The sequence below is a fragment of the Callithrix jacchus genome, chromosome 5 (genome assembly GCF_049354715.1).
Source record: "Callithrix jacchus isolate 240 chromosome 5, calJac240_pri, whole genome shotgun sequence".
Lineage (NCBI taxonomy): Eukaryota > Metazoa > Chordata > Mammalia > Primates > Cebidae > Callithrix > Callithrix jacchus.
Window position 1 is genome coordinate 32726560 of NC_133506.1, and position 27113 is coordinate 32753672.

The 27113-nt window shown below is 47.6% G+C and overlaps 1 protein-coding gene across 6 annotated transcripts; it reads left to right on the top strand.

Annotated features, from left to right (window-relative positions):
- Positions 1–1307: 1307 nt before the first annotated feature.
- On the top strand, positions 1308–26731 carry MANBAL (mannosidase beta like). Of its 6 annotated transcripts, none has more exons than XM_078371593.1 (4): positions 1308–1793; positions 11070–11194; positions 13670–13868; positions 25785–26731. In XM_078371593.1, the coding sequence occupies exons 3-4, from the start codon at positions 13719–13721 to the stop codon at positions 25890–25892; spliced, it is 258 nt and encodes an 85-aa protein (XP_078227719.1). In that variant the 5' UTR covers positions 1308–1793; positions 11070–11194; positions 13670–13718; the 3' UTR covers positions 25893–26731. The 6 variants fall into 6 exon arrangements, with proteins under 6 accessions (XP_078227719.1, XP_078227720.1, XP_002747585.1 ...); XM_078371594.1 differs by having other exon boundaries at positions 1308–1473; XM_002747539.6 differs by having other exon boundaries at positions 1308–1339.
- Positions 26732–27113: the final 382 nt, after the last annotated feature.

Below are 27113 nucleotides of genomic sequence, written 5' to 3' on the forward strand. Positions count from 1 at the left end.
CATCATTCAACTTCTCAATGCCTCTGTTTCCTTAGCTGTGACACGGAAATGCAATGTCTTTTACGACTTTATTTTGGAACTTGTGCTCCAAGATTTCTGCAATATTCTACAGGTTATATAGGTCAGTCCTATTCATGGTGGGAGGTGACTACAGAGGGGCATGGATACCAGGAGTTGAGAATTATCGGGGTTTATGGTGGAGGCTGGTTATCACACTCTCGTTTAGGTTTCTTTTTCTCCTACTACTTGCCCCCTACTCCTTCTTAGTCCTGGAACACTGTTCTTTGCCTTCAAAACATTTATCCTGTTATATGATTACATATTCATTTAGTCTGTCTTCTTCCGACAGACTGTAAGCACCATGAGGGCAGAGGTTGTAGTGTTTGGTTCAGCACTGCGCCCTCAGTTACCAGCACAAAGTATAGAGTAGGCACTGGGTGAATGCCTTTTGAATAAATTATAATGATTTGCTTCTGTCTGAATTACAAGAGGTGTTTCTGTTTGTCTCCCCTCTGCATTGTAGGCTTCTACCTCAGGACCTGGCATAAAATTAAGGAAATGAATATGAGGAACACTTTTGAAATGGTGACAACACATCCAGATTAATATTTTGCAGGACATCTGCACACACGTTTCAACCCACCATCTACCAGTCGTGACTTTGCTCTTCTCTGGGAGATGGCTTAGCTTTGCATAGAACATAATTCTAATCTAGTTTTGCACAGTTCTGAAGAATTTGTTACAATGGGACGGGCCAGGCTGTGCAGCCCATTGCTATGAAGAAGTAACAACTATTTTTTCTTTTTGAGACAGAGTCCCATTCTGTCGCCCAGGTTGGAATGCAGTGGAGCGATCTCAGCTCACTGCAACCTCCGCCTCTGAGGATCAAGCGATTCTCTTGCCTCAGCCTCCCAAGTAGCTGGGTTACAGGCGCCCGTCACCACGCCCGGCTAATTTTTGTATTTTTTGGTAGAGACGGGGTTTCACCATGTTGATCAGGCTGGTCTCGAACTACTGATCTCAAGTGATCCGTCTGCCTTCCCCTCCCAAAGTACTGGGATTACAGGCGTGAGCCACTGCTGCCCGGTCCCTAGAAGTAACTTTTGTTTTCTTTTTAATTGAGCTTAGTGATATAGGAGCTTAAAGGCACTGGGTTTCGCTTCCCCAAACCTCTCTGTCCAACTCAAACCCACACAACAGGAACAAAGCCGAGCAGTGGCTCACGCCACAACCCTGGAAACGGGAGGAGCGGAGCCCGCTGGTTGCTCAGAGCGCGTCACTTCCGGGACCCAGAGTCGCGGGAAACTACTTCCGGGGGAGCTGCGCGGCGGCGGGGGAGGTGAGTGCCGCTGCTTCGCGGCGGGGCGGGGTTCGAGATGCTGCGGAAACCGAAAGAGAGCCGGGCTCGGCTTGGCCCAGGTCTACCTGTGCCCCGCGGCGCCGCTCTGCGGACCCGGGTGTCGCTCCGCTCAGGTCCTGAATAAGTTCCCGTGGTGCTCGTTCGAAAGTTACTTCCGGAGGGGAATTTGAGCCCAAGGGAGGCGGAGGGCCTCGCCTGGTGCATCCCAACGCTTTCGTGCGGAACCTGGGCCAGAACCCTGGGCTCCTCATGACCTGGTCCCGGCCTTTTCTCCCACGAGTGGGACAGTAGGAGGAGCCTGAGCTCCAGCGTTTGTCTCGCTAGGGTTCGAATCCGTATGGATGTGTTACCGTGGGCAAGTCACGGTTTCTCTCTGGCCCTCAGTTTCGTCCTCTGAAATGGACATGCACTCTTGTTCTGCGGGTGAAACGAGGTAGTGAATGTAAAGCTCTTAGTTGGTGCACAGTGCATGCTTGTTGGAAGAATTGTTTTTAAGAGAATTCCTAAAATGAATTCTCTTTAAATTCTCGAGAAATGAATATGAGAAACACTTTTAAAATGGTGACAACACGTTTAGATTAATAATTATATTTTGCAGGGCATCTGTACACCAGTTTCAGCCCACCGGCTGACTACCCATTGTGACTTTGCTCGGAGAGGTGGCTTAGTTTTGCTAATCTGGTTTTGCGCAGTTCTTAGGAATTTGTTACAATGGGATGGGCCAGGCCCTACAGCTCATTGCTATAAAGCGGTAACTTTTTTTTTTTTTTTAAAGCCATTTTATTTATTTATTTATTTATTTCTTGATTGATTGATTGATTGTCATAGGCCCACTGTGTTGCCCACGCTGGAGTGCGGTGGCGATCTCGGCTCACTGCAACCTTCTCCGCCTCCCGGGTTCAAGAAATTCTCCTGCCTCAACTTCCCGAGTAGCTGGGATTATAGACGTGTGCCACCACACCTGGCTAATTTTTGTACTTTTTGTTTGTTTGTTTTTGAGATGGAGTCTTACTCTGTCGCCAGGCTGGGGTGCAGTGGCGTGATCTAGGCTCACTGCAACCTTCGCCTCCTGGGTTCAAGGGATTTCCCCTGCCTTAGCCTCTTGAGTAGCTGGAACTACAGGTGCACAGTACCATGCCTGGCTAAATTTTTTTTTTTTTAGTATTTTAATAGAGACAAGGTTTCACCATGTTGGCCAGGGTGCTCTCGATCTGACTTCATGATCTGCCCACCTCGGCTTCCCAAAGTGCTGGGATTACAGGCGTGAGCCAGTGCACCTGAGTAATTTTTGTATCTTTAGTAGAGATAGGGTTCCACCGTGTTGGCCAGGCTGGTCTTGAACTCCTGACCTCAGGTGATCCACCCAGCCTTGGCCTCCCAAAGCGTTGGGATTATAGGTGTGAGCCACCGCATCTGGCTTTTTTTCTTTTTAATTAAAAAAAAAAAGTTCAAATAGAGATGGAGTCTCACTATGTTGCCCAGTTGGTCTTGAACTCTGGGAGGCAAGATATCCTCCCGCCTGGACCTCCCAAAGTGTTTGAGACTACTGTTGTGAGCCACTGTGCCCGGCCTAAAGCACTAACTTCTGACACTGGTTTCTATTTCCCAGTCGGTTTCAGTTTAATTTTCACAACAGAATTTAAAGTTAGTTCATTAGAAGCCAAGAATGCCCTACCATCACAGCACACGACACTGGGAGATGGTAAGGCCTATGGCAGTTGTGAAATCTGAGTTTTTCAGTCTTAAGAGAAGATTTAGTTAGTATTTGCCAAGTCCTGAGAGCTATACTTGTCTCCGTGGTTATTTGTTTTAAAATGTTGACCCATTCTTTTTTCCCCCCAATAACCATTTTGTTTTAGAATAATTTTAGATTTACAGAGTTATTGTAAAGATACTTCAGTGAGTTCCCCCTATTACTAACGTCTTACATTAGTATAGTACATTTGTCACAATTACTGAACCAATATTGATACATTATTATTAACTCTAATCTGTACTTTATTCATTTTTCCTTAGTTTTTCTCTAATGTCCTTTTTCTGTTCCAGTATTGTCCAGGGCACCCTACTACATTTAGTCATCATATCTCCTTAGGCTCCTCTTCTCTGTGATGGTTTCTCAGGCTTTCCTTGTTGTAGTTGAACTTGAGAGTTTTGAAGATTACTGACTGGTCAAATGTTTTGCAGAAGGACCTTTAATTAGGATTTGACTGTTTTTGACATGAGTAGATCAGGGTAATGGGTTTTAGGGGAGGAAGCCCACTGATATGGTTCAGCTATAACCCCACCCAAATCATCTTGAATTGTAGCTCCCATAATCCCCACATATTGTGGGAAGGACCCAGTAGGAGGTCATTGAATCATGGGGGTGGGTTTTTCCCATGCCATTTTCCTGATAGTGAGAAAGTCTCAGGAGATCTGATGGTTTTATAAAGGGGAATTCCCAGGCACACACTCCCTTGCCTGCCGCCACATAAGACTTGCCTTAGCTCCTTCTTTGCCTTTCGCCATGGTTGTAAGGCCTCCTCAGCCATGTGGAACTGGATCCATTAAACCTCTTTTTCTTTATAAATTACCCAGTCTTGGGTATTTCTTCAAAGTGGTACGAAAATGGACTAATCCAACCATGGAGGTAAAGTGCTGTTCTTATTACAACAGCACTTTAGTATGTATCAAGGGTACATACTATCGGTATGAGTTATCATTGTTGATGCCTATTAACCTGGGCCACTTGACTTGAGTCAGGCTTTTCCAGTGTAGAGTTACTTTTCCTCCCGTACTTTCCACACTGTACTTTTAGAAGAAAGTCATTATGTACAGCACACATTTAAGGAGTGTGGAATTATGCTCCATGCTTAAAGGCAGAGTATCTAATGCAAATTATTTGGAGTTCTTCTCTGTGGGAAATTTGTCTGTTCTCCTATTTATTTTTTGCTTATAGAGTCATTTATTTATATTGGTGAACTCATGGCTTTTTTTTTTGAGACAGAGTCTTGGACTGTTGCCTGGGCTGGAGTGCAGTGGTGCAATTTTGGCTCACTGCAATTTCCACCTCCTGGGTTCAAGTGATTCCTCTGGCTCAGCCTCCTGAGTAGCTGGGATTGCAGCTGCCCACTATCACACCTGGCTAATTTTTTATAGTTCTAGTAGAGATGGAGTTTCACTATGTTAGCCAGGGTGGTCTTGAACTCCTGACCTCATGATCTGCCTGCCTTGGCCTCCAGAGTTTTTTTGAGATGGAATTTTGCTCTTGTTACCCAGGCTGGAGTGCAATGGCGCGATCTTGGCTCACCGCAACCTCTGCCTCCTGGGTTCAGGCAATTCTACTGCCTCAGCCTCGTGAGTAGCTGGGATCACAGGCACACGCCACCATGCCCAGCTAATTTTTTGTATTTTTAGTAGAGACGGGGTTTCACCATGTTGACCAGGATGGTCTTGATCTCTTGACCTCGTGATCAACCCGCTTTGGCCTCCCAAAGTTTTTTTTTTTTTTTTTTTTGAGACAGAGTCTCACTCTGTCGCAGAGGCTGGAGTGCAATGGTGCAATCTTGGCTTACTGCAGTCTCCACCTTCTGGGTTCAAGCGATTCTCTTGCCTCAGCATCCTGAGTAGCTAGGATTACAGGCGCTCACCACCACACCTGGTGAATTTTTGTATTTCTAGTAGAGATGGAGTTTCACCATGTTGGGTAGGCTGGTCTTGAACTCCTGACCTCTGGTGATCCACCTGCCTCGGCCTCCTGAAGTGCTAGAATTACAGGTGTGAGGCCCTGCGCCCGGCCTGAACTCATGGATGCTTTGGACTACCATCCAGTACTACTTTATTTTGTTGCTCAAATTGTTCCTCCATTGGCCGTTGGGAGCTAGCTCTTCCACTTGGCTCCTGTATCCCTTTGACATACCCCCTCAATTTGTTTTGCTTTGTTTTGTCTTGTTAAGCACCTTCTTTACTTTCTACTCTAGGCTTATCTCATATGTTTCTGCCCCAGTCCTAGAATTAGCCATTTCCCAAGGAGACCTGGCTCCTTTTATTGGAGAATGGCCCAGAAAACAAGATCTGGGCTCTAGGTATGCTCAGTGCTACCTAGTGTCCTTGCTTCTAGGCCCTCGCAGTGGACAGAGCAAGAGACATATGTATATATGCACACATCTAGAAGTATTTCCATATGGAACCACCAGTATCTATGTTAAGCTGTACATAACTGATATCCAACTCTTTTCCCTGATGGCATGGATTGTTCTAGCTCAGCAGTCCACAACCTTTTTGGCACCAGGAACTGGTTTTGTGGAAGACAATTTTTCTATAGACACGGGGGTGGAGATGGTTTTACGATGATTCAAGTGCATTCATTTATTGTGCACTTTATTTCTGTTATTATTACATTGTAATATATAATGAAATGTTCATACAACTCACCATGAAGTAGAATCAGTGGGAGCCCTGAACTTGTTTTCCTACAACTAGACAGTCCCATTTGGGTGTGATGGCAGACAGTGACAGATCATCAGGCATTAGATTCTCATAAGGAGTGCGAAACCTAGATCCCCCTCACGTACAGTTCACAATAGGGTTTGTATTTCTATGAGAATCTAATGCAGCCACTGACCTGATAGGAGGCGGAGCTCAGGTGGTAATGTGATGAGAAGCAGCTGTAAATACAGATGAAGCTTCGCTCACTCACCTGCTGCTCACTTCCTGCTGTGTGGCCTGGGTCCTAATGGATCATGGACTAGTACTGGTCTGTGGCGTGGGGGTTGGTGACTCCTGTTCTGGTTTCCTTCTCTTGCTTATGTGTAACCTCCACTCCACCTGTGACAAACCCGACTCCCACCATTCACCATTCGTTTACTTAATTATTTAATTTAGTAAACCTGTATCATGGTTTTTAGAATTGCTCCCCCGTATCCCCGGTGGGAGGCAACTTATCAGCTAGAGTACAGTGTGGATGTGCATTTCCTGTTGCCTTCAGTTTTACAGGCTCCACTCATTTTCAGAGTTACTTAGGTCAGTACCTTATTCCCCTGCCACCCTTTCAGTGAAGTTGTTTAATATATTTAGATTCAGAATGTCACATTCTGCCTTCCATCTGGAACACCTGACTTCACGTATGTGTGAGTTTCTGTGTTTTAAAAATAGGATCTCACTATGTTGCCCAGGCTGGTCTCAAACTCCTGGGCTCAAGCAATCCTCCTGCCTTGGCCTCTCAAAGTTCTGGGAATTTGGGTGTGAGCCACTGCAACAGCGTTCCTATGTTTTAAAAAATATTTGCGGCCGGGCACAGTGGCTAACACCTGTGATCCAAGCACTTTGGAGGCCAAGGTGGGTGGATCACCTGAGGTCGGGAGTTCAAGACCAGCCTGACCAACATGGTGAAACCCCGTCTTTAATGATGCAAATTTTTTTTTTTTAAAGTTTACTCTGTGCTGTAAAGTTTTTTGGGTTTTGACAAGTGCTTAATATTTTGTATTCCTAATTATAGTGTCATGCAGGATAGTTTCCCATCCTTTGGGGATTATTTTTAACTCCTTTCAGATTTCACCTCAGCATTCCTGTTGGCTTTCTCCAAAATACGTCTATAACCTGAGAATTTATCACCTCCACTGCTACCCCCCTGTTGCAAGCATGTCTTTTGACAGTTAAAGTGGCCTCTTAATTGTCAAATTAAGACTTAATTTTAGTCTTGTCCCCTACAGTCTGTTGTCAACAAAGCAGCCAGAGGGATCATTTTGAAATGAGTCAGACCATGTGATTTCTTCACTAAGAACCTTCCAGTAGCTCCCCTTTTACTCAGAGAACTGGCCAGAGTCCGACGGTTGTTGATCTTGAAGCTCATTCCTGCCTCAGGGCCTTGGCCCTTGCCATCCCTCCATCCTGGGATACTCTGGCAGATGTTTAAATGACTTATTCCTTTGCTTTCGACTTTCCTCTGTTGAAATACCACCTTTGCAGAGCAGCCCTTCCCTGACCACCTCATATTAAATAGTGCCCTCTTCCTCCCTCCTGTATATATTGTAATACTCATCCCTGACATTACATGTGTATGTCTGTGTTTGAGTACTTCCAATTGAATAGAAACTCCATGGCAGGGACTAGACTAGTGCCTGGCACATAGTAGATTCACAATAAATATTTGTCCAGTGAATTAATATCTTCCGTCACCAGTGTCCTGCACTTCGGTGAACTTCGCAGCGTCCAATAACCTCGTGAAATTATTTGCCATGTTCAGTAATAAATAATTGTGCACCTTTTGTTAAATTCAGATAGGGGTATGAAAGTTCCCTGGTGGATAAAAACCTCTGCCCTTAAGCAAGTCTGGAGCAGGACAGGGCTAGAGACCAGGATGGCAGCTCTGCCCTGACTCACCAGGAGAGCCTGGGGAACCTCATGGCCTCTCAGCTCCTCCTTGTTAGATTATGACGCAGTTGGTTGAGGCATCTGCTCTTGCTTTCAAGGTGGGAAACAAAGGCATAGGCTTAGTCATTTACCAAGTATTTATGAGTCAGGACCTGGAATAAACTCCAGATATACCCCCAAGATCCTTGCTGTTCAAGAGATTGTAACGGGTCAAGGAGAAAACAGTAGATTCTAGTGTAACATTTCTCAAACAATAAGAAATAACATTCTAAAATTTGATCCAGCACATACATGCCCAGATGTAGATAGATATTTAAAAAGCTTCAGAGTATAATACTGGCCCTTAATATGATACTCTCTGATATTTTCTATTGTCATTTACTTAAATAAAAGTGCTGGCTAATAAAAGAAATGCTGGTTGCAGCCCTGTAAATGGTTTTCCTGTCTCGCTAATGGGTCACAGCCTGCAGTTTGAAAACAATTGACATAGCAGGTAAGAGCCCTGGCTGTGGGGAAGCCGGCCCCTTTGAATCCTGACCTTGCCACTTAGCCAGGTTATCCCTGGGTAGGTCATGTATCCCCTCCAGGCCTTGGTTTCCTCATCCTCATTAGTAATACCGCCTCCCAGTGTGGTTTCGAAGTGTATGAACTGCTGCCTGTAAAGTGCTGTTGGCAACACCTGGCCCTTGATTTACCCCCTCTGCTGCTGAAACAATGGTGGGGGTGGGGGTTTGGGAGGTGTGGGGGGGGAACAAAGCTGTCACAGCCAGTCTAAGGGGTAAGTGCCTCCTAGTTGAGATCTGCAGGATCAATACTTGTTTGACTTTGGTCATCAGGAAAGGAAAACCCAGAAATACCGGCAGGAGCACTGGGAAGTAAAGCACAGAGGTGCGGACAGAACTAGATGAGAGCAGTTCCACGTGCCGTGCCGGTGCTTCCCAGAACCTTTTCACAACCACCCTCCTATTACACCGTGCTGCCCAGAGGAGAACCCGGCCACGTGTGGTTTTTTATTGTTAATTCAAGTTAAAATTGAAATTAAAAATTTAGTTTCTCGGTAACGTTTAAGTTCTCAATAGCCACATGTGGCTGGTGGCTACCATTTGGAGAACGCAAATACAGAACATTTCCATCACTGCGGAAAGTATTATTGGACAGTGTGTCATTATACCCTAACAAAAGTCTTGTGAAGGAAGTAGGTAGGGCATAGATTCTTCTTATATACTTTTCTGTTTCATAACATTCTGAAAAATTAAAACTCATGACTTCGTCACCTTAACAGCAACTATTTGTATTTCTGTGGCCTCTTTTGATCTTTAGTCCATGAAATCAGCTTATAGATGGTTGCAGTCACAGTGTTTATACAATTGCTTATTTTTTTCAATTCATGTTATTTTGCAAAGACTTTCCACTGACCTGATACACGATGCTTCTATTTGCTGTGTTGGTGAAGAGGGTATACCGTGATGCGCCGCCATTGGGTGGACTGCTTCCTGATTGCTGGCCACTTTGGTTGCTTCCTGTTTTTCAGTATTATGAATGGTGCTGCCATGAACTTTTTTGTACCTGAGGCTTGTTCTTCTTTTGAATTGTTTCCTTACTATAAATTCTAGGAAGTAAGTTATTCAGTCAAAGGATATAATCACTTTTATGGCTCTTGTTATATTTTGTGTAATTGCCATTTTAACAAGAAGCCGAAATGTATTATAGGTATTATTGTTGCTTGGCTCATGAGAACATCCAGTGTCTAGAGGTCAGGAGATGATTAGCCCAAAGTGCAGCTCCTTGCAGATAGAGCCAGGAGTCAAGCCTGACTCTTGCCCCATCTTTGTGTTGTACCACTCCAAATATTTATTATCACAATGTTGCTGTTAGTAACACTAGTAAATCTGAGTATTTATAAGCTCATAAAGCTTGTTACAGCGCCTGAAACAAAAAAGCTTGGGGTCAAGGGCACTTTAAAAAATGCACACTTTATGAGGTGCAACTGCGGAGAAATAAGAACGTGCGTTCTTAAGCCTTGGTATTCACATGGTGCTGGTGCTGGTAGAGGCTGTTACATTTCTTTCAGTGAAGCTGTTCTTGCAGCTGCCTTGGAATTTACTTCAGGGCCAGTTTATGAGGCACCCCAAGTAATCTGCTTGGAGCCTGAGTGTCGTACCTTGCATTTGACCAAAAATGGTATTCCTGAGCTCAGTGCCACCTGATTCACCGCACTTGGAACCAGATGATGTTGGGCTCTTTCCAGAAGTCAAATCCTTCTGAGTACTAGGATGAAGATCTGCCAGCTCTGAGGATTCTGGAAAAAAAACAAAAAGGAAAAAAGAGCCTCAAGCTTTGAAGGCCAGTCCCACAGTAGACAGAATTGATGCGAAAAGTGACTATCCTGTTGCCCCAGGCACATGACCTTCCGAAGTGACTAGGTTGAAGGGGAAGCAATATTCTTGCGTAAGTCCGGCTCTGTTTACTTACGAAGGTCATCTTAATTATCCTTCGGCTACTTCATGTTAGAAACATGGTGCAAAGCAGTAAAGCCCAGCAGAGCCAAGGTGGAGGCAGGTCTTTAGGATGGTCTCTAGCCCAGGACTGCCCCGCAGAAATATAACACAGACTATGTATAAGTTTACATTTTCCAGTAACCACATTTAAAAAGCAAAGAGGGACGATGCCTGTAATCCCAACACTTTGGGAGGCTCAGGCAGGAGGATCACTTGAGCCTAAGAGTAGGAGGCTACAGTGAGCTATGATTACACCATTGCACTCCAGCCTGGGTGACAGAGTGAGACCCTGTCTCTAAATAAATAAATGGGTAAAAAGAAACATTTTTTAAAAATTGTGACAAAATATATGTAACAAATTTACCATTTTAACCATTCTTAAATTTAAAATTTAGTGGCATTTACAGTGTTGTATAGCCATCATGTCTGCCTATTCCTAAAACTTTTTCATCTTTCCAAACTGAAACTCTATACCCACTAGACAATAACTCCCCATTTCCTTTCCCTCCAGCCCTTGGTAACCTCTGTTCTACTTTCTGTCTCTGAATTTGCCTATTCCAGGTACCTCATATAAGGGCAATCATACAGTATTTGTCCTTTTGTGTCTAGCTTATTTCACATATGTTTATTCAAAGCTCATAATGTTTTTCAAGGTTCATTTGTGTTGTAGTGTATATCAAAATTTCATTTCCTTTATGGCTGAGTAATAGTCCACTTTACGTATATACTACGTTTTGTTTATCCATTCTGTTTATGGACTTTTAATTGTTTGTTTCCATCTTTTGGCTATTGTGAATAATGCTGCTATGAAATTAGTATCTGAGTCCTTGCTTTCAATTTTTTTTTTTTTTATTAAACAGGGTCTCACCTTGTCACTCAGCGTGGAGTACAGTGGTGCAGTCACAACTCACTGGCCTACTGCAGCCTCAACCTTCCAGCTTGAGCAATTCTCCTGCCTCAGCCTTCCGAGTAGCTGCGACTACAGGTGCACGCCACCATGCCTGGCTACTTTTTAAAGTTTTTTTGGCAACAGGGTCCTACTGTGTTGCCCAGGCTGGTTTCAAACTGCTGGGCTCAAGTGACGCTTCTGCCTTGGCCTGCCAAAGTGTTAGGCTTACGGTGTAACCCACCATGCCCAGCCAATTGTTTTTTATGTGTATTTTTTTGGTGGTGGGGTGGTAGTGGCGAGGGTCTCTCTCTGTCACCCAGGCTGGAGAGCAGTGGCATAATCATGGCTCACTGACTTGAGGACCTCCTGGGCTCAAGTGATCTTCCCACCTCAGCCTCTGGAGTAGCTGGGAATACAGGAGTGCACCATCACTCCTGGCTAATTTATTGTTTTTTCTGTAGAGATGGGATCTCACTATGTTGCCCAGGCTGGTCTTGAACTCCTGAGCTCAAGTGATCTGCCCACCGTGGCCTCCCAAAGTGCTGGGATTGCAGGTGTGAGCCACTGCAATCATTTCAACATGTCATCAATATAAAAACCATATGAATGAAATAGACTACATTCTTATTTTCATACTAAGTCTTTGAAATTGGGCGTGTAATTAATTAACTTAGCATCTCAATTTAAACTAGCTGCATTTCAAGTCTTAATAGACATGTGTGGCTCATGGCCACCATATTGGATAGCTCAGACTTAATAAAAAGTTGCATTAGGCCGGGCGCGGTGGCTCACGCCTGTAATCCTAGCACTTTGGGAGGCTGAGGTGGGTGGATCACCTGAGCTCAGGAGTTCAAGACCACCTGGCCATCATGGTGAAACCCCATCTTTAAAAAAAAAAAAAAAAAAAAATTGCACTGTGGCACAGATCTCTGGAAACACAGAGGGTTTTGGATTCAGTTGGGCCTGGTTCCAATGTAAACTTGCCTCTTTATCACTGGGATGGGCAGAAGAAAGCCACTGGTGGGTGCTGTGGTACAGAAGGAGCAGTTCAGTCATGCCAGGGGAGGAAGAGGGTGACAAGAAAGGCATGTTGAGGAGGTGACACTTGAGCTCAGCCTTAGAGGTAGAGTGGGGGCTTTGTCAAGCATTCAGAGTGGGAAAGGACATTCTTTGCAGTGTATGCAGCTTGGGCAGAGGCCCAGGATTTTGAAAGAGCCCAGTGCTCTTGGAGAACCACGGCAGTTCTTTCAGCTCAACCAGGATATTAGGAGTGGAGGCCCTGCCGAGAATAGAGGCTAGAGAGCTGGGCTGAGGCTGGACCTTGCACCACTGGCCTCTGCTGCCCCTGTCATGCACGCCATCAGCAGCTGTTGTCTGGGCTTATTGGTAGGGGCCTTTTCCTGCTCTCCCTGTGTCCACTTTTCCCTCTCCTCTTGTCCCTCCTCCATTTAAAAATGGAAGTCAGACCATGTCACTTTTCTGCTCAAAACGTTTTGGTGGCTTTACATTTCACTAAGTCAAATTGGAGGTGTCAGGGTCTGCCCCCACTCCTCTCTGATCTTACGTCCTTCCACCCTCCCTCCTGATCACTTCTTTCTGCCTGTATTGGCCTCGTTTCCCTACCCTGGGGCCTCCACACTTGCTTTTCTCCCTGCCTAGAACATGTGTCCCTCAGATACACAAATGGCTCACTCTCTCACTCCTTCTCTCTTCTACTCTATTCCCATCTCTGTTCTTCAAAGAGGCCCTTCTTGTCACAAAATAAAATGGTGCCCTGAAGTTTTTTCAAAATGCTTATTGCTGCCTGGCATATCATGCCTTGATGTGCTCATTGTCTGCTTCCATCATGTACATGTAGGCCCCAAGAAAGCAGGGGTTTGTCTGTTTTGCTCATTCTTCAGTGCAGTGCTTGGTATTCAAGATGTATTTGTTGAATGAATGACTAGATGAATAAATAAACAAAAAACACTGAAGTGTAGCAAGCTTTCAGTAAATGTATGTTGATGTGAGATTTTCATTGAAGTGCTTCCCTTTGCATTTATTTATTTTTCTCAATTTTATGTTTGGAAAACATTAAATATACAGAAAAATTGAAAGAATGGTTCAGTGACTAACCACATGTCCCCAACTTAGATCAAGAATTGTGAATATTTCACAATTTCTGCATATATTCTTGGGTGTGTGTATGTGTTGTTCAAGTTAAAAGTCAGTTACAGGCTGGATATGGTAGGTCACGCCTGTAATCCCAGCACTTTGGGAGGCCGAGGTGGGCAGATCAACTGAGGTCAGGAGTTTGAGATCAGCCTGGCCAACATGTGAAACTGTCTCTCTACTAAAAATATAAAAACCAGCTGGGCGTGATGGCCCACACCAGTGATCTCAGCTACTCAGTGGGCTGAGGCAAGAGAATTGCTTGAACCCAGGAGGCAGAAGTTGCAGTGAGCCAAGATCATGCCATTGCCCTCCATCCTGGGTGACACAGTGAGACTCCATAAATGAATAAATGAATGAATGAATGAATGAATGAGTGTCAGTTACAGAAATATGACACTGACTCTTTGCATTTACAAGTTGGAGAGTGGTGAGTCAGAAGAGACCCCAGGCAGCAAGCAACTTGGCCATGGCCTCTGACCTGGACTTCTCACCTCCAGAGGTGCCCGAACCCACTTTCCTGGAGAACCTGCTACGGTATGGACTCTTCCTGGGAGCCATCTTCCAGCTCATCTGTGTGCTGGCCATCATCGTACCCATTCCCAAGTCCTATGAGGCGGTGAGTTTTTCCTTGGGAGCCTCAGCTCCTCTGAGTACCAGACTGGGTTCTGAGTACTAACAGTAGATGTCACCACAACTAAGATCCGTGGGGTCTACTCTGGGCCTTCTTGATTTAGTGTGTCCCTGAATTCCCACCTGGTGGGTTGAACCACATAGCTAATACATTATTTGTTCATGTACCCATTTAAGCAGATTTTTATTTGGTGCCTACTACATTTCAGACTCTGCTGAAAGATGTAGTGTCTGCACTTGAGGAGCATCTAGTCCTTGGGAGGGAAGGCAGATAACAAAACATACCCCCATGTACTCCCATGAGAAGTAGAATATAGCGAGGATATATAACAAGGGGGAGAGACCTGATCTTACCCTGGGCTGTGACACCTGCTGAGGAGACAGTGTTTGAGCTGAGACTGGAGGAATGAGCAGGCTTTTGCCAGGCGAAGTGGGCAAGGGGCAAGGACAACATTCCAGGGAGAGGGCATTACACATGGAAGGGACTCAATAAAGGAAGGGGCTAGTTCAAGGAACCAAACGAAAGTGACTGTGGCCAGAGCACAAAGGGACAGGATGAAAGGTGCAGCCAGAGGTGTGGGCAGGGGCCAGAGGGTTTTAAGTATGTGAATGACATGGTCAAACTGGCTTTATTGTTGTTGTTTTGACTCTTCTTCTGTAAGTGTCTTTATAACTATACACCCTCCTTCCACCCACTTTCTTGCCCACTCCTATTTGCTCATGACATTGATTTGTTGGAGAAAGCAGGTCATTTGTCATGTGGGATACCTACATCCCAGGAATTGGCTAATTGCTTCTCTGTGGTGTCATTTAACGTGTTTCTCTGTTCTCTGTGTTTCCTATCATCAGGAGTTCCATCTAGAGGCCCGATTCCATTCCAGTCAGGGTATTTGGTGTGAACACCTCAGAGCTGGTGCTGTGTACTCCCTACTGTGTGGCATCAACAGGCACATGGTGCCTGGCTGCCACACATTTAGAGATTCTAGGATTGATTGGTGGGTTTAGGTGGTATCAGTTGATCCCTCCATTATAGAAATCCCCTGTCAGTCTTTCACCTAAGTGGTTTTAACATCCACTGATGGTCGTTGCTTAGTTCCATTATTGGGAGACAGGGTCTCCCAAGGAGAGAATATGGCGGGAGATGCGAAGAGGGCCTAGGCTAGAGCCTGGAGGGGCTCCAGCATTGAGGGGGACAGGCAGGGGAGGAGGAGCAGCCAACAAGGGTGGGGAAAACTTGGTGAACAGGGATGGGTTTATGGCCTCTAGGTTGTCTTTTCCATCTCTTAATCTGGTGTCTTGAGAAGGAGATCATGATTGGAGTTCTTCCACCTACAATTGTATCGCGTTTTAAAAACACAATCCCTGTGCTCTTGGGCTCTGTCCTCACAGACATGGCATGCTACTGCCATTGTCAAAAACATTGGTATTGTCGTTGGTGGCTGGTGAGGCTCATGAAGAGTCCCGAGGGAGGGAGGTGCTGCGCTTTCCTGTCATAGGCAGAGATGTTTGGCTGTTTGGAGAGCAGGGAGGCTGTTTAGTTCCTGTTGTGCATGATCCCTTCGAGGTAAGCCACAGAAGCCTGGGTTAGTTCAGCAAACTTCAGAAAAGAAGGCCCTTTTTCTTCTCTTTAAGGTTTTCAGTGGGATAGTGGGTTAAAGTCTTTGAGACAGGGAGTTAACAAAGGGTTCAAAAATATGCCTCCATTACCGCCCCTCCCCACTGCCATTTAGCAGTTAATTCAGACAACAACCTCATCTTTTTAAATTTAAATATAGTACATGACATCTCCCATTTTTATTTATCTTGCATTTAGGGAAACAATGCTCATACAAGTGAATTGTCTTCATAACTGAAGCTTACTGTTAACTTTTTATTTTAGGTTTTCAGTGGATCAGTAGCAAAAAAATACAGTACTGTTAGTCTAACTTTTTACTGGTACATCAGTGGAGCAAATGGCCCCAAGTTACACAGGGGGTTCTGTTGCTAACTTTTTCTATGTGTCCCCATAAGGAAGCCTTTCTCACTCCCAAACTCCTCACTAGATGGAAAGGAAACAGCATTCTGTGCATAAACAAGGTTACAAAGAGAGGGTGACTGCTGAGACTATGCTGCTTAGAGGCTGTCTCTAACAGCTGGCTGGGATTTGGAAGGAGTTTGGAAGGGAATGAAGAGAGTTTTAACATGGGGACAGGGTGCTCTTAGGGAGAGAGGGAGCCCATGAGAGTAGGGGCAGCTTGTAAGACCTCAGGCAACTTGAAGGCAGTTGGGAGATACCTGGTGGTGGAGGAGGGCAGGAGGTAGAAGAGGGCAGAGCGAGGGCAGGAGGAACCAGAGAACAGTCTTGTTCTCTCTGCCATTTTGCTGAGGGCAAAATCTTCCCTTTTGCTTAGCCTATAGAAGCAAGGTTTATTAGTGGCTTTTTGGGTTAGAAGATAATATTTTTGGCTCCAGATGACGGGAAAGCCTTTGAAAAGCAAAAGAATGTCTTTCCTGTTGTTCCAGTAAGCCGATTTTTTGCAACTCGCTTATGACTTCAGTACTTCAATACTTAGCAGATTATTTGAAAGCTCTTTGAGGGGTAATCAGGGAGGAAAAAAAGGAACACATACAAATGCTTCCCACCCCACCTCCTTCCTTTTCATAGTAGGAGCAAGACCCAAGGCCCTAGAATCTTAAGCCAGATGAAAAGCTTTTCTCATTGGCACCTCATTAAACTCAGACCTGAGAAAACAAACATTTTTTGAGCCTGATGGGGGCTGGACCACACTTAATCCAAGCATTTGCTTGTAGGCTGGATTCTAAAATGTATGATAGTATATCCTAGAACCATTTCCATCTAGTCCAGGTTAGTGGGTAAGTTTCATCTCTCATGCCAAGTCTGATCGATTGTACGATGGCCGTGGTGAAAAGGATTCTGGGGCTGCTGCTTTGCTGTGAAGGAAAGAAATTAATCAATGATGTGTGTTTGCTGTGAGCTGGGATTAGAGACTGATAGTGCTGGATTGTTCAATGATTCTCTACCAGGCTGCACATTAGAACCATCTGCGGAACTTTCAAAGGCCTAGACTACACCCAGAGAGATTCCGATTCAGTTGTTCTCTGAAGCCTTAGATCAGTATTTTCTTTTTGTTTATGTTTTTGAGACAGGGTCTAGCTCTGTTACCCAGGCTGAAGTGCAGTGGCACAATCATAGCTCACTGCAGCCTTGACCTCCTGGGCTCAAGTGATCCTCCCTCCTCAGCCTCCTCAGTAGCTGGGACTGCAGGTGTGCACCACCACACCTGACTAATTTTTAAATAATTTTTTGTAGAGACGCAGTCTCACTATGTTGCCCAGGCTGGTCTTGAACTCCTGGGCACAGGTGATCCTTTCACCTTGGCTTCCAAAGCCCGGCTTGGATCAGTATTTTTTTTAAAGTATCTAGGTGATTATAATATGCAGCCACTGCTCAAGTCTTCAGATGACTTCCCTCAAGCACAGACCAATTTTAGGAGTGCAGGATGTTCGGTTCTTAGATGTGTTAAGTTTGAAATAATAGCAAAATACCCTATGTGAGAAAGGAAGAGCGAGCAAGAAGCTGGGAATAGAGATCTGATAATTATTTTATTAACAGAGCATTATCATGCATTATCATGCCTGTAATCCCAGCACTTTGGGAGACTGAGGCGGGCGGATCACCAGAGGTCAGGAGTTCAAGATCAGCCTGGCCAACATGGTGAAACCCTGTCTCTACTAAAAATAGAAAAATTAGCCAGGTTTGGTGGCGCACACATGTAATCCCAGTTGCTAGGGAGGCTGAGGCAGGAGAATCACTTGAACCCAGGAGGTGGAGGTTGCAGTGAGCTGAGATCGTGCCATTGCATTCCAGCCTGGGTGACAGAGCGAGACTCTGTTTCAAAAAACAAAAACAAAACCCAGCATTATTACTTGAAACTCAAGCATGAGTTGCTAAGTTTTTCAAGGGAAAGGAAGATCCAGGAAAGACCTGAACTTGGAGCATGCCCAACCTGCTTGAAGTAGTTTCTGTGCAGTGTAGATAAACTGAGAAAGTTTTGGTGCTGTCCTAGAACCCAAGAGCAGGGGTGCGGCGGGGTCTCTGGAACTGGTGGGAACTGGGACTTACTGCTTATAACCAACATGCTCTCTGCCTCCCCTACTGTCCCCCTCCTGTCTTTTGCTTTTCTCACTAGGACCCTGCTTCTCTGCTTGCTGGCCCTGTGGTGAGAGGCAGAGCCACTAAACACAACCATGCCTTCCTGCTGGTCTCAGTTCCAGAATCCCCAGGGAAGGAACTGTGGCTGACCCAGCTTGGGACAGCTGTGGCCGGGGGGAGGGGAGGGTTCTGTGGCTTGACCTCTGAGTGGGAATGGGAAGGTCTGTTTCCCCAGGGGGAGTGCTAGGCAGATGAAGCTGGGGTCTCCATTTCTCTCCCTCTCTCAAATTATAGGCAGAGCAGTGGTCAGAAGACCAGGAGAGTGTGGCCTCCCTGAAGTCCACTGAGTGGTCCAAGGAGAGCTCAGGAGACCAGTTCCCTGGAGAGGATTGAGGAAAGCTGGCCTAGTCTGATGCTGCCACTGTGTTCCAGCTGCTTTCCCTGAGAGTTGGGGTTCAGAAGAAGAAAGTTCTCAGTAGGGAGTTCTTGGCTTTCTAGGGAGGTCCCGGGGTAGGCTTGAGGGGTCTGTGAGCCCCCTCAAATTGTGTACAAGAATCTGAGGTTTATATGTCCAGGCACATTTTCTGGGGAGATGGTCTATAGCCTCTCTACATGGAGTGCAGTGGGAAGTGGGGGGCAGGTTTCTTCTCAAGTTAGTGAGTCTCCCTCTTCCCCATAACCCTCCCGAGTTAGCCTCCAAGCCTCTTTTGGACCCATTTCTACATGGAGTGTTGATTCAGTCAACCTTAAGCAAGTGGGTGTTGACTTTGAGTTCAGCAACTCATGTGGCAGCTAGTCAGTCATACACGTTGGTGAATCAGAAACTCTTGTAGGATCAGCGTTGACTATTCTCATCTCTTCATGTGCTTATGGTGCATCTCGTCAGCCTGCAGCCAGCTGCCTGCTTCTAGAAGGAAGTCCATTCACTTCCACTCTGCTGTGTTTGTTGATTGCCACCGTCTCATGTTAGTGGGGACTCTTCCTGTTGCAAGTTCAGAAACTCAGCTCCAGCGCCTTCCCTGAATGGAAACAGTATTGGCTCTTGGAACTGGGAATTTGGAGGCACAGCTGGATTTAGGGGTTCAAGGGGTCTCTGGGGCTCCATCTATCTCTCCATCTCCTGGCTTTCCTGGGAGTGGTGGCTTCCTTCCTAGGCCCTTCCTCTGTTTGGGAAAGATGGCAGCTGCAGTCAGTGCCCTTATCAGTCGGGATTGTGAGGTGAGAGAAGCCATTTCTCTGCCTCTGCTCACCTTCTGAGTCTCATGGAAGGCCTTTTCTTGGCCACGTATACCTTGCCCCACAGGTGAGAAGTGGGAATGAGTACTGTCTCTAGCTAGGCCACATGTAGCTGCCTACTCTTGTGGCCCCACTGACTGAGAGTCCCCAGAACCTCATGGGATAGGGAAAGGGCAGGGCCCCCATGGAAAAGGGGTGCTGGGAGGACAGCAGGTGGTCAGCATTGTGATCTAGTGGAGCACTCAGCACAGGCGATGGTGAGAGTGGTGGCTCCCAATGTGATGCCAGTGGAGACTTCATAAGCAACCAGAAGGCCCTGCAGTGTTTAGACCCCTGATGATGTTCTGGCTCATCAGGGTGGTGAGCCACCTACACCTGCTGCATCACAGGTGGCTCATTCCTGTGCTGCAGTAGGACAATGGCCTAGAAAGTCAGGATTCTTCTGGAAAACTTTGCACAAGGGTCTTGATTTTACATGAGGCCCCTGGTTGCCAGTGAGGGCTGCCATAAATAAATAATGAACCCAGGCAAGCATCCACCCATACTCAACACCTCAGGACACAGGCTCACAGAAGCAACTTTGCAATTCTGCTCTGTGTGTGTGTTTTTGTTTGTTTCTGTTTCTGTGTGTTTTTAAAGCTTGGGAGGAGGTTGCAGTGGAATTGGGAGGCAGGCTGTTTTTTTCTTAATGACCCGTTCTGGAGAGATTGCCATGTGGTGGGCAGGGTGAGGGTATAAACATGCTCCTACCAGCCTGTGGTCTGGAGATGTGTACCGGCTGGTTCCTGGGAGAGACGGCTGGACACACAGGAACCACAGAGCAGCCAGTGGGGAGGGCCGGCGTTGTGGTGCTGAATTGTGTCTGGAATGAACTCCCAAGGCTGTTCTTGCTAATCATAGTCCTCCCCGCCTGCAGAGTGCATCCTGGATTCTGTCTCCATTTGCCCTGTTGAGCCCACATGGATGGCCTCCCCTGCCCTCTGCTTCAGCGTATCCTATCTTTCCTCAAGGCCAGTGCTAGTTTCATCTCCGCAAGGCCTTCTGAGCTCCTACCCTGTTTCGGGCCCTCGTGGCCTGCTGGGACGGGCAGGGCCTTCAGCGTTGGGCAGACTGGTCTGAGTGCTGACCTGCCCTTAAACTGCCTCCGTCATCAGAAGAGGACATTCCTGCCCAAGTCCATTGTTCTTAGAGGGTCATTGGAGACAAGGCGCACGAGGGTGCCTGAGTGTAGCAGAATGGTTTTCTTTCCCTGGGCTATTTTAAAGGAAAGAGTGACCTGTGTAGAATGACATTTTGCCCTGATTTGCAGGACTAAATCCACATTAAACTGTAGAGTGGAAATCATAAAATTCAGTGCAGCTTTCCTGCTGGAAGGGATATGCTGTACTGTGGCGCAGATTCGATTATTTGGACCTGATGAATAGCAGCAATTTTCTGGCCTGGCAAGTGCTGCAGAGCAGCTTCATTATTGATGGAGCCTGTGTCCACGCAGGATGCCTCCGCGGACCCAGGAGCCACCTGGCAGCTGGAGTTTCCTTTCATATGTGCCAGTGTGATTGCTGAGGAAACTTGAGGCTCACTCCAGAGGAGTCACAGTGCTCCCAGCTTTAAAGGCGGGGCTGTCGGCTGTGTAGTCTGCCGTCTGTGTGGCTGGTACTGACAGTGTACATTGGAGGAGAAGTGAAGAGGCAGCCCTTCATTCAGATGCATCCTTCTCAGTGAAGAACTTGGAGCTACAGGCCCTGTGTGGCTGGGACCCCAGGGCCCAGGTCCTGTGGGTCACGGCCGCCTTTGCCTCCCTGCAGCTTGTATGGGGCTGCCGCCTGGCCTCAGAGAGCCTGAGCGGCCCTTGCCAGTGGAGTGTGGCTTGTAGCGGCTGGCTCGCCAGGGCAAGGCAAAGGCTCAGTGAGCATCCACGTGGCACACCCGCTAAGTGTGCATTCTCTTCATTCCCTGTAGGGCCTGGCACAGTGCCCACGTGTATTGGGTGCAAGTAGAGATACAGAAGATGAAAGGGAGCAGAGTACTGGGAGACGCTTGCTGGCCGGTAGCCCGGGGTGAGAGCGTGGGCTGTGCGTGGTGGCCTGCCCAGAGACAGGGGCCAAGGCCGAGCGAGAGGCCCGAAGACAGGGGCCCCTGCTGAGTGTCTTGGAATTTATCTCACATGAAGGGGAACCAGCAAGGTTTTAAAAGGAGGAAGCAGACATGATTTGGACTGTTGTCGTTGTTTTAGGAAAATCAACTCTGAAAGTAACGCAAAGAGTGATGAACATGGGGGATGGAGGCATGGGCAGGGAAACTTGTGGGAGGCAGATGTAGCAGGCGGGGCTGGCACAGGACCTGGGTCCAAGTGTCCAGAGGGGATGGGCTGGGTCTAGAGCCCCTTGGAAAGTGGAGTGGACAGGCCTTGGGGACAGGTTGGATGCTGAGAACTCAGAAGTGACTTGGTGGTGTCTAGCTGAGTAACTGGGTGTGTGACAGCTCTAAAGCTGAGGTAGGGAAGAGAGGAGGTCTGGGGTGAGGAGGAGACAGATGATGACTTGGTAACTGTAATATGTACACACACCCACAGAAGACTGCCCTCAGCTGTAAAAAATCAAGTGTAGTTGAGCCCAGGAGTTCTGGGCTGTAGTGCACTATGCCAATCGGGTGTCCGCACTAAGTTCAGCATCAATATGGTGACCTGCTGGGAGCGGGGGACCACCGGGTTGCCTAAGTAGGGGTGAACTAGCCCATGTTGGAAACGGAGCAGATCGAAACTCCTGTGCTGATCAGTAGTGGGATGGCGCCTGAGAATAGCCACTGCACTCCAGCCTGGGCAACATAGCGAGACCCCGTCTCTTAAAAAAAAATAAATAAAGTGTAGTCTGGAGCACAAACCCACTTTTCTGACTTTTCTAGGGACTTTAGTCACAAACAAGGGGCTTTTAAGTGGCCTATCAACAGGTAGGTTCTTGGAGGAGCTGTACTTACCATTCCAGAGGCACGTGGTGGTTCTGGGGGCTGCTAAACAGAGTGGACTTCACAGTTAACTCAGATTCAAAGTATCCCTACCCCTGAGGGCCCCAGGAAACCTGGGAGAGGCTGGACTGTGTAACCATGAAGAGGTTAGATTCAGATCTTGGGTCTCCTATTCACCAGCTAAGACCTTAGTCAAGTCATTTGACCTGAGTGTTTATTCCTTTGTTTATAAATTGGGCCTCGTTATGGCATTTTGTGAGGCTGTCATGTCCAGACACATAACACAAGGCCTGGCATATTTTAAACAATAAATAATTAGCAGCTGTTGTAGCTCTTGTTATTTTTTAGAGAGGGAGTCTCGCTCTGTTGCCCAGGCTGGAGTATAGTAGCTATTCACAGACGCGATCATCACGCACTGCAGCCTCAAACTCCTGGGCTTAAGTGATCCTTTTGTATCAACCTCTCAAGTAGCTGAAATGACAGGCATGTGCCACCCTGCCCAGTTGTTATTATTGGTGGCTGTGCTTAGGCATACTTCAGGCCTGGGGATATATATTGGGTTTTAAATATGTTCATATCCTCTGTGACCGTGGAAAAGTGAAGCCTAATTTTAAGTGCTATTTTCATGGGAATAAACATGAATGAAGTTCCCATGGTTATTGGGAGATTGTGGCTGTTCTTTCATTCATTCTTTCAGTGACAGTTGAAGCTATCCCAAAGTGTTCATGGGCTAATAGGGGAGACTAACATGAAAACTTGCAACTATGGAAAAATAATAGTGGCATTATGGGTTGGGCATGGTGGCTCACTCCTGTAATTTCAGTACTTTGGGAGGCTGAGGCAGGTGGATCAGTTGAGGTTGAGGCTGGTCTTGACAAAACCCCATCTCTACTAAAAATATAAAAAATTAGCTGTGTATGGTGGCAGGTGCCTGTAATTCCAGCTACTCAGGAGGCTAAGGCAGGAGAATCGCTAAGATTGAGCCACTGCACTCCAGCCTGGGCAAAAGAGTGTGACCCTCTCTCCAAAAAAACAGTGGCATTATAAGGTTCCTGGTTACCGAGGGAAAAGGGGGAAGAGGGGTTGCCCCTAGCTGGAGGGAGGAGCAGGGAAGGAAGGCCAGACAATGAGTAGGAGTGTATTTGTGGACAGGCCCAACCATGGGTGCAGTTTGCTGGGTGGCCAAGGAAACGGGTATTCCCGTTGATGAAGGTGACCAGTGGAAGCCCTGGGGCCTGACTCACGTGGGGGATGAAGAAGAGCCCGGTGAGGCTAGAGAGCTGGCCTCTTTAGATGCCATTCCAGAGAGAGCCACTGGAAGGTTTAAGGTGGAAGGTGCAGCGGTCAGACTTGCACTTCAGAACACTTCCTTTGGTAGGTGCATGAGGAATGTGCCAGAGACAGCAGGCACTTCTGTTAGCAGTGGGCAGAACTGAAGGGGGAATTGGATGCTGGAGAGAGTAACAGAATCAAGAGGTAGAAGGAGTCATGTCAGCAGCACATGGTGACTCATTGGACTGTGGTGAGCAGAGACAGGGTGAGGTCACCCAGGCCGGGCCTTCTCGGCCTGGGACGGTTGAGTTGGAGGTGCTTGGAGATGCCAGTCCCAATCGTCTGGCAGACAGCTGGATCAAGGGAGAGGTCTGGGAGGTGCCAGAAGGGTTGAGGGTCCAGACAGAGGGCCTGTGGAGTGAGGGAGGCCCTGGGGCGGCAGCTGGGTCTCACTGTCCCTGTGGTCTCTGAACTGAGTCCCATTGAAACTGGAGAAGCCCCCAGCCTGGAGCTCAGAAGGCAGACTCCTTCCTAGAGATCCAGGCAGGCCTTGCAAGTTTCATTTTGTTTTGTTTGGCCAGGTTACATAAACAGAATAGGGAGACCTTCAGATCATTGTGACTTTTGTCGGGAGGGGGCTCAGCAGGCCGAGGGAATACAGAGCTGCCGTGAGAGGCCTGGCTGGGGAGGGGAAGCCCTCCAGTTACCTTGGACAATCACTCCTTCAGGGCCTGAGACCTGGCTGGCTCTTCGTATCTGGTTATCTCACCTGGCTGGCGGGAGACGGTGTTGGCTGATAGGAGGGAGCTGACAGGCCTCTGGACTGGATCCAAGACAGGGATGTCCTCCCCTGCATGGTCCCTCCTCTTCTGTAGGGTGGGCTGAGGCTTGGGCCAAGGACCCATGGGTCAAGCAGGGAAGGTCAGGGAGTAAAGTGAGCTGGAAGCCAGGGTTGGCAAATGAAACACAAGAGGGTTATTTTTCTCATCTGGAAGTGTCCTCCTCCCAGGAGTCTTAGTCTGCTTCTTATTTTCCCATTTCTCATAAAGAACATGGGCACTGAGAAACAATTCCCAGTCATAGTGCTGGGGGTGGCAGGATATGGGGGCCGTGGCCAGCACCTGAAAAGGGGCAGTGCCGCGTCAGCCCATTGCTGCCATGAGGGAATGCAGGGCCAGTGTCACCGGATGGTTAGTGTCAAGAGAATCTAGGAATCCAGATTTAATGGGAAATCTCCTAATTGGCGTAAATTTTTAAATAAGCACTACAGGCCAAGTGAAGTCTGCTTGTGGCCTGGACGAGGCCTCTGGGCTGTGGTTGGTGCTCTCTGGGCTAGCCCGGCCTCTCTGACGTCCTTTCTAGCCATGGCACACTGCAAGTTATCACCTGGAGGAGGAGAGGACACTAGACAGGAGCACACTGAGCCTGTTACAGATTCTTCTCTGACAGGAGCCCAAGTGGCCTGGGCCAGGCTGTGTCCCTTCCTTGGAGTCTCCCTTCCTTATCAGCATAATAAAGGCCAGGCTGGATCTGTGGGTTTGAACCTTCTGTTCCTTAGCAGCAGAACTTTGTTTCATTTGAGTCTTACAAGGGACAAATCACAGTGTATGAAATAGATTGAAAATCAGAGCTACTCCAGTCGCAAGGGGAGTCTGGAGTTCTGCCCCGAGGGCCTCTGCCCTCCCCCAGAGGCATCTCTGCCAGGCTCCACAAAACACAGTGTGGGACTTAACCTGCCAGCTGGCCCTCTGCACCCCTCCCAGCCCTGGTAGTTCATGGGTTCAATGGGAGGACAAGAATGGCGGCCAGAGGAGAGCAAGCCACAGTGGATCTGCCCCACAGCCCTCTCCTTGCCCACATTTTGTCCAGCCCCTGGGTGTAGCTGCCACTTCCTGGGTGCTTTCCATGTAGTTTTCCTCCTCACATCAGCCCTGTAAGGTGTGCGTGGCTATTTCCATTTCGCAGGTGAGTAAACCAAGACACGGAAAGGGGAAGTGAGTTTCCCACAAGGTCAGACGGCTGGAAAAGGAAGGGTCCCAGGTTCCACCTAGGCATCTGAGACCCCACAAGCTGCCCCCTTCCCGTGGGGCCTCCTTTATTCTTCATGCAGAGCCACGATGCTCCCGGGGCAGTCCCACATACATGTGGATGCCAGGTCCTGGTAATGACGATGCCATCTCTTGTTTCACGGCATGCTTCTTTGCTTTCAGACTTGGTCTCCTTTTGCTGGCGTCGAGCTAGATCCATCTAAGCGGGACTTTCCTTTTTATCACCACACAGGAGGCTGAACCATCTGAGCCCAGAAGTGCTGAGGTGACGAGGAAGCCCAAGACTACTGTTCCTTCTGTGAACAAGAGGCCCAAGAAAGAGACCAAGAAGAAGCGGTAGAAGAGGAGGCCTGAGGAGCCGGGCAGGCAGGGAGAGGGCCTTGGGGACAGCCCTCCTGGGAATCTACATCCCGTTACCCCCTCCGTCCCAGGCTCAGGGTCTGAGGAGGCCGCGACGCCCTCTGACCGCAGAGATCTAAACAGTCATGACAGTCCCCAGGCTCCAGCTGAGCAGTCTACCACTTCCTCTTCCTTCTGCCTCTGTGACGGTTTAGAGTCAAGGGGACTGAAACACACCGTGAGCAAAGACTGTATTAGGAGGTTTGTTCAGAAGTAGGGTCAGCTCACAGAGTCACCCTTTGTTACTTAGTCATGTGTGCAGCCTTGAGTCACCCCCTCCTTGTGGGTTTACACTACATTTTGGAATCATTAATGCTGACAAGCACACCCGTTCCCATTATTTGTGCACTACGGATCTCCTGCTAATCAGTCACCTTTGTTGCTGCTGTGTAGACAGAGCCAGGCCTCACCTGTTTGTTTAGACCAAGACACCATGGCCATGCAACTAGTGATCCCCCTAGCTGCAACAGCCAGGCCCGGAAAATGGCTGATGTGAGAGCCAGCAGACGGCCCAGGCCAGGGTAGGCAGTGCCTGTGTCTGCTCCGTCAGGTGCAGGGATTTGGCTGAAGGCATGCATATTTCCTGGGCACAGACTTCCCAAGCCTCTGAAATGGGAGGCTCGTCAATTTCAGACCAACTTCCTTTCTATCCATCATAGCACATTCAAGGTGTGCCTTTTCCTTCCACCTGTACATCCCCCGCCCCTTCAATTCTTCCATTCCCTGATCTGTGAGAGTTCCTGGGGGAAGCGTGGTGAATAAACTGACATGCATGCTGAACCTGCCTGTGTTATCTTTTGCTGAGGGAGAGGGGAAGTGTAGGGCCCTGCCCTGGAGGTGAGCAAAAGGCTTGCCCCCCAGAGAAGTGGGACAGTGTGGGTGGGGAGGGCCAGAATGGAGTGGCTTTGGTGAGAACAGCTCTTCAGGCTGAGCCATTTCTGGAAGAAGTTTTCAGGAAGGGTCTGGCTAAGTGCTTCGTGTGGCCCTTAGTCACTGGAAACACTTGTGAACAGCCATGGGTGTGTTGAGAGTTTCCACTGGGTCCCCATTCATTCCCCAGGTTCCTTATGAGGAAGATGCTGCTTGTCCTCAAAGTGGCTTGAGAAAAACCAAGTGCAATACAGTAAAAGGCCTTACATGGCATTGGACGCGTCTAGCCACT

Bases quoted from the DNA above. Each gene is read 5' to 3' on its own strand.
- MANBAL (XM_008995895.4), top strand. From the start codon at position 1,702: ATGTGTTACCGTGGGCAAGTCACGGTTTCTCTCTGGCCCTCAGTTTCG. The intron at 1,794-13,669 runs GTAGTGAATGTA...TGCATTTACAAG, and splicing joins TGTTCTGCGGGTGAAACGAG to TTGGAGAGTGGTGAGTCAGA. The intron at 13,869-25,784 runs GTGAGTTTTTCC...ATCACCACACAG, and splicing joins TTCCCAAGTCCTATGAGGCG to GAGGCTGAACCATCTGAGCC.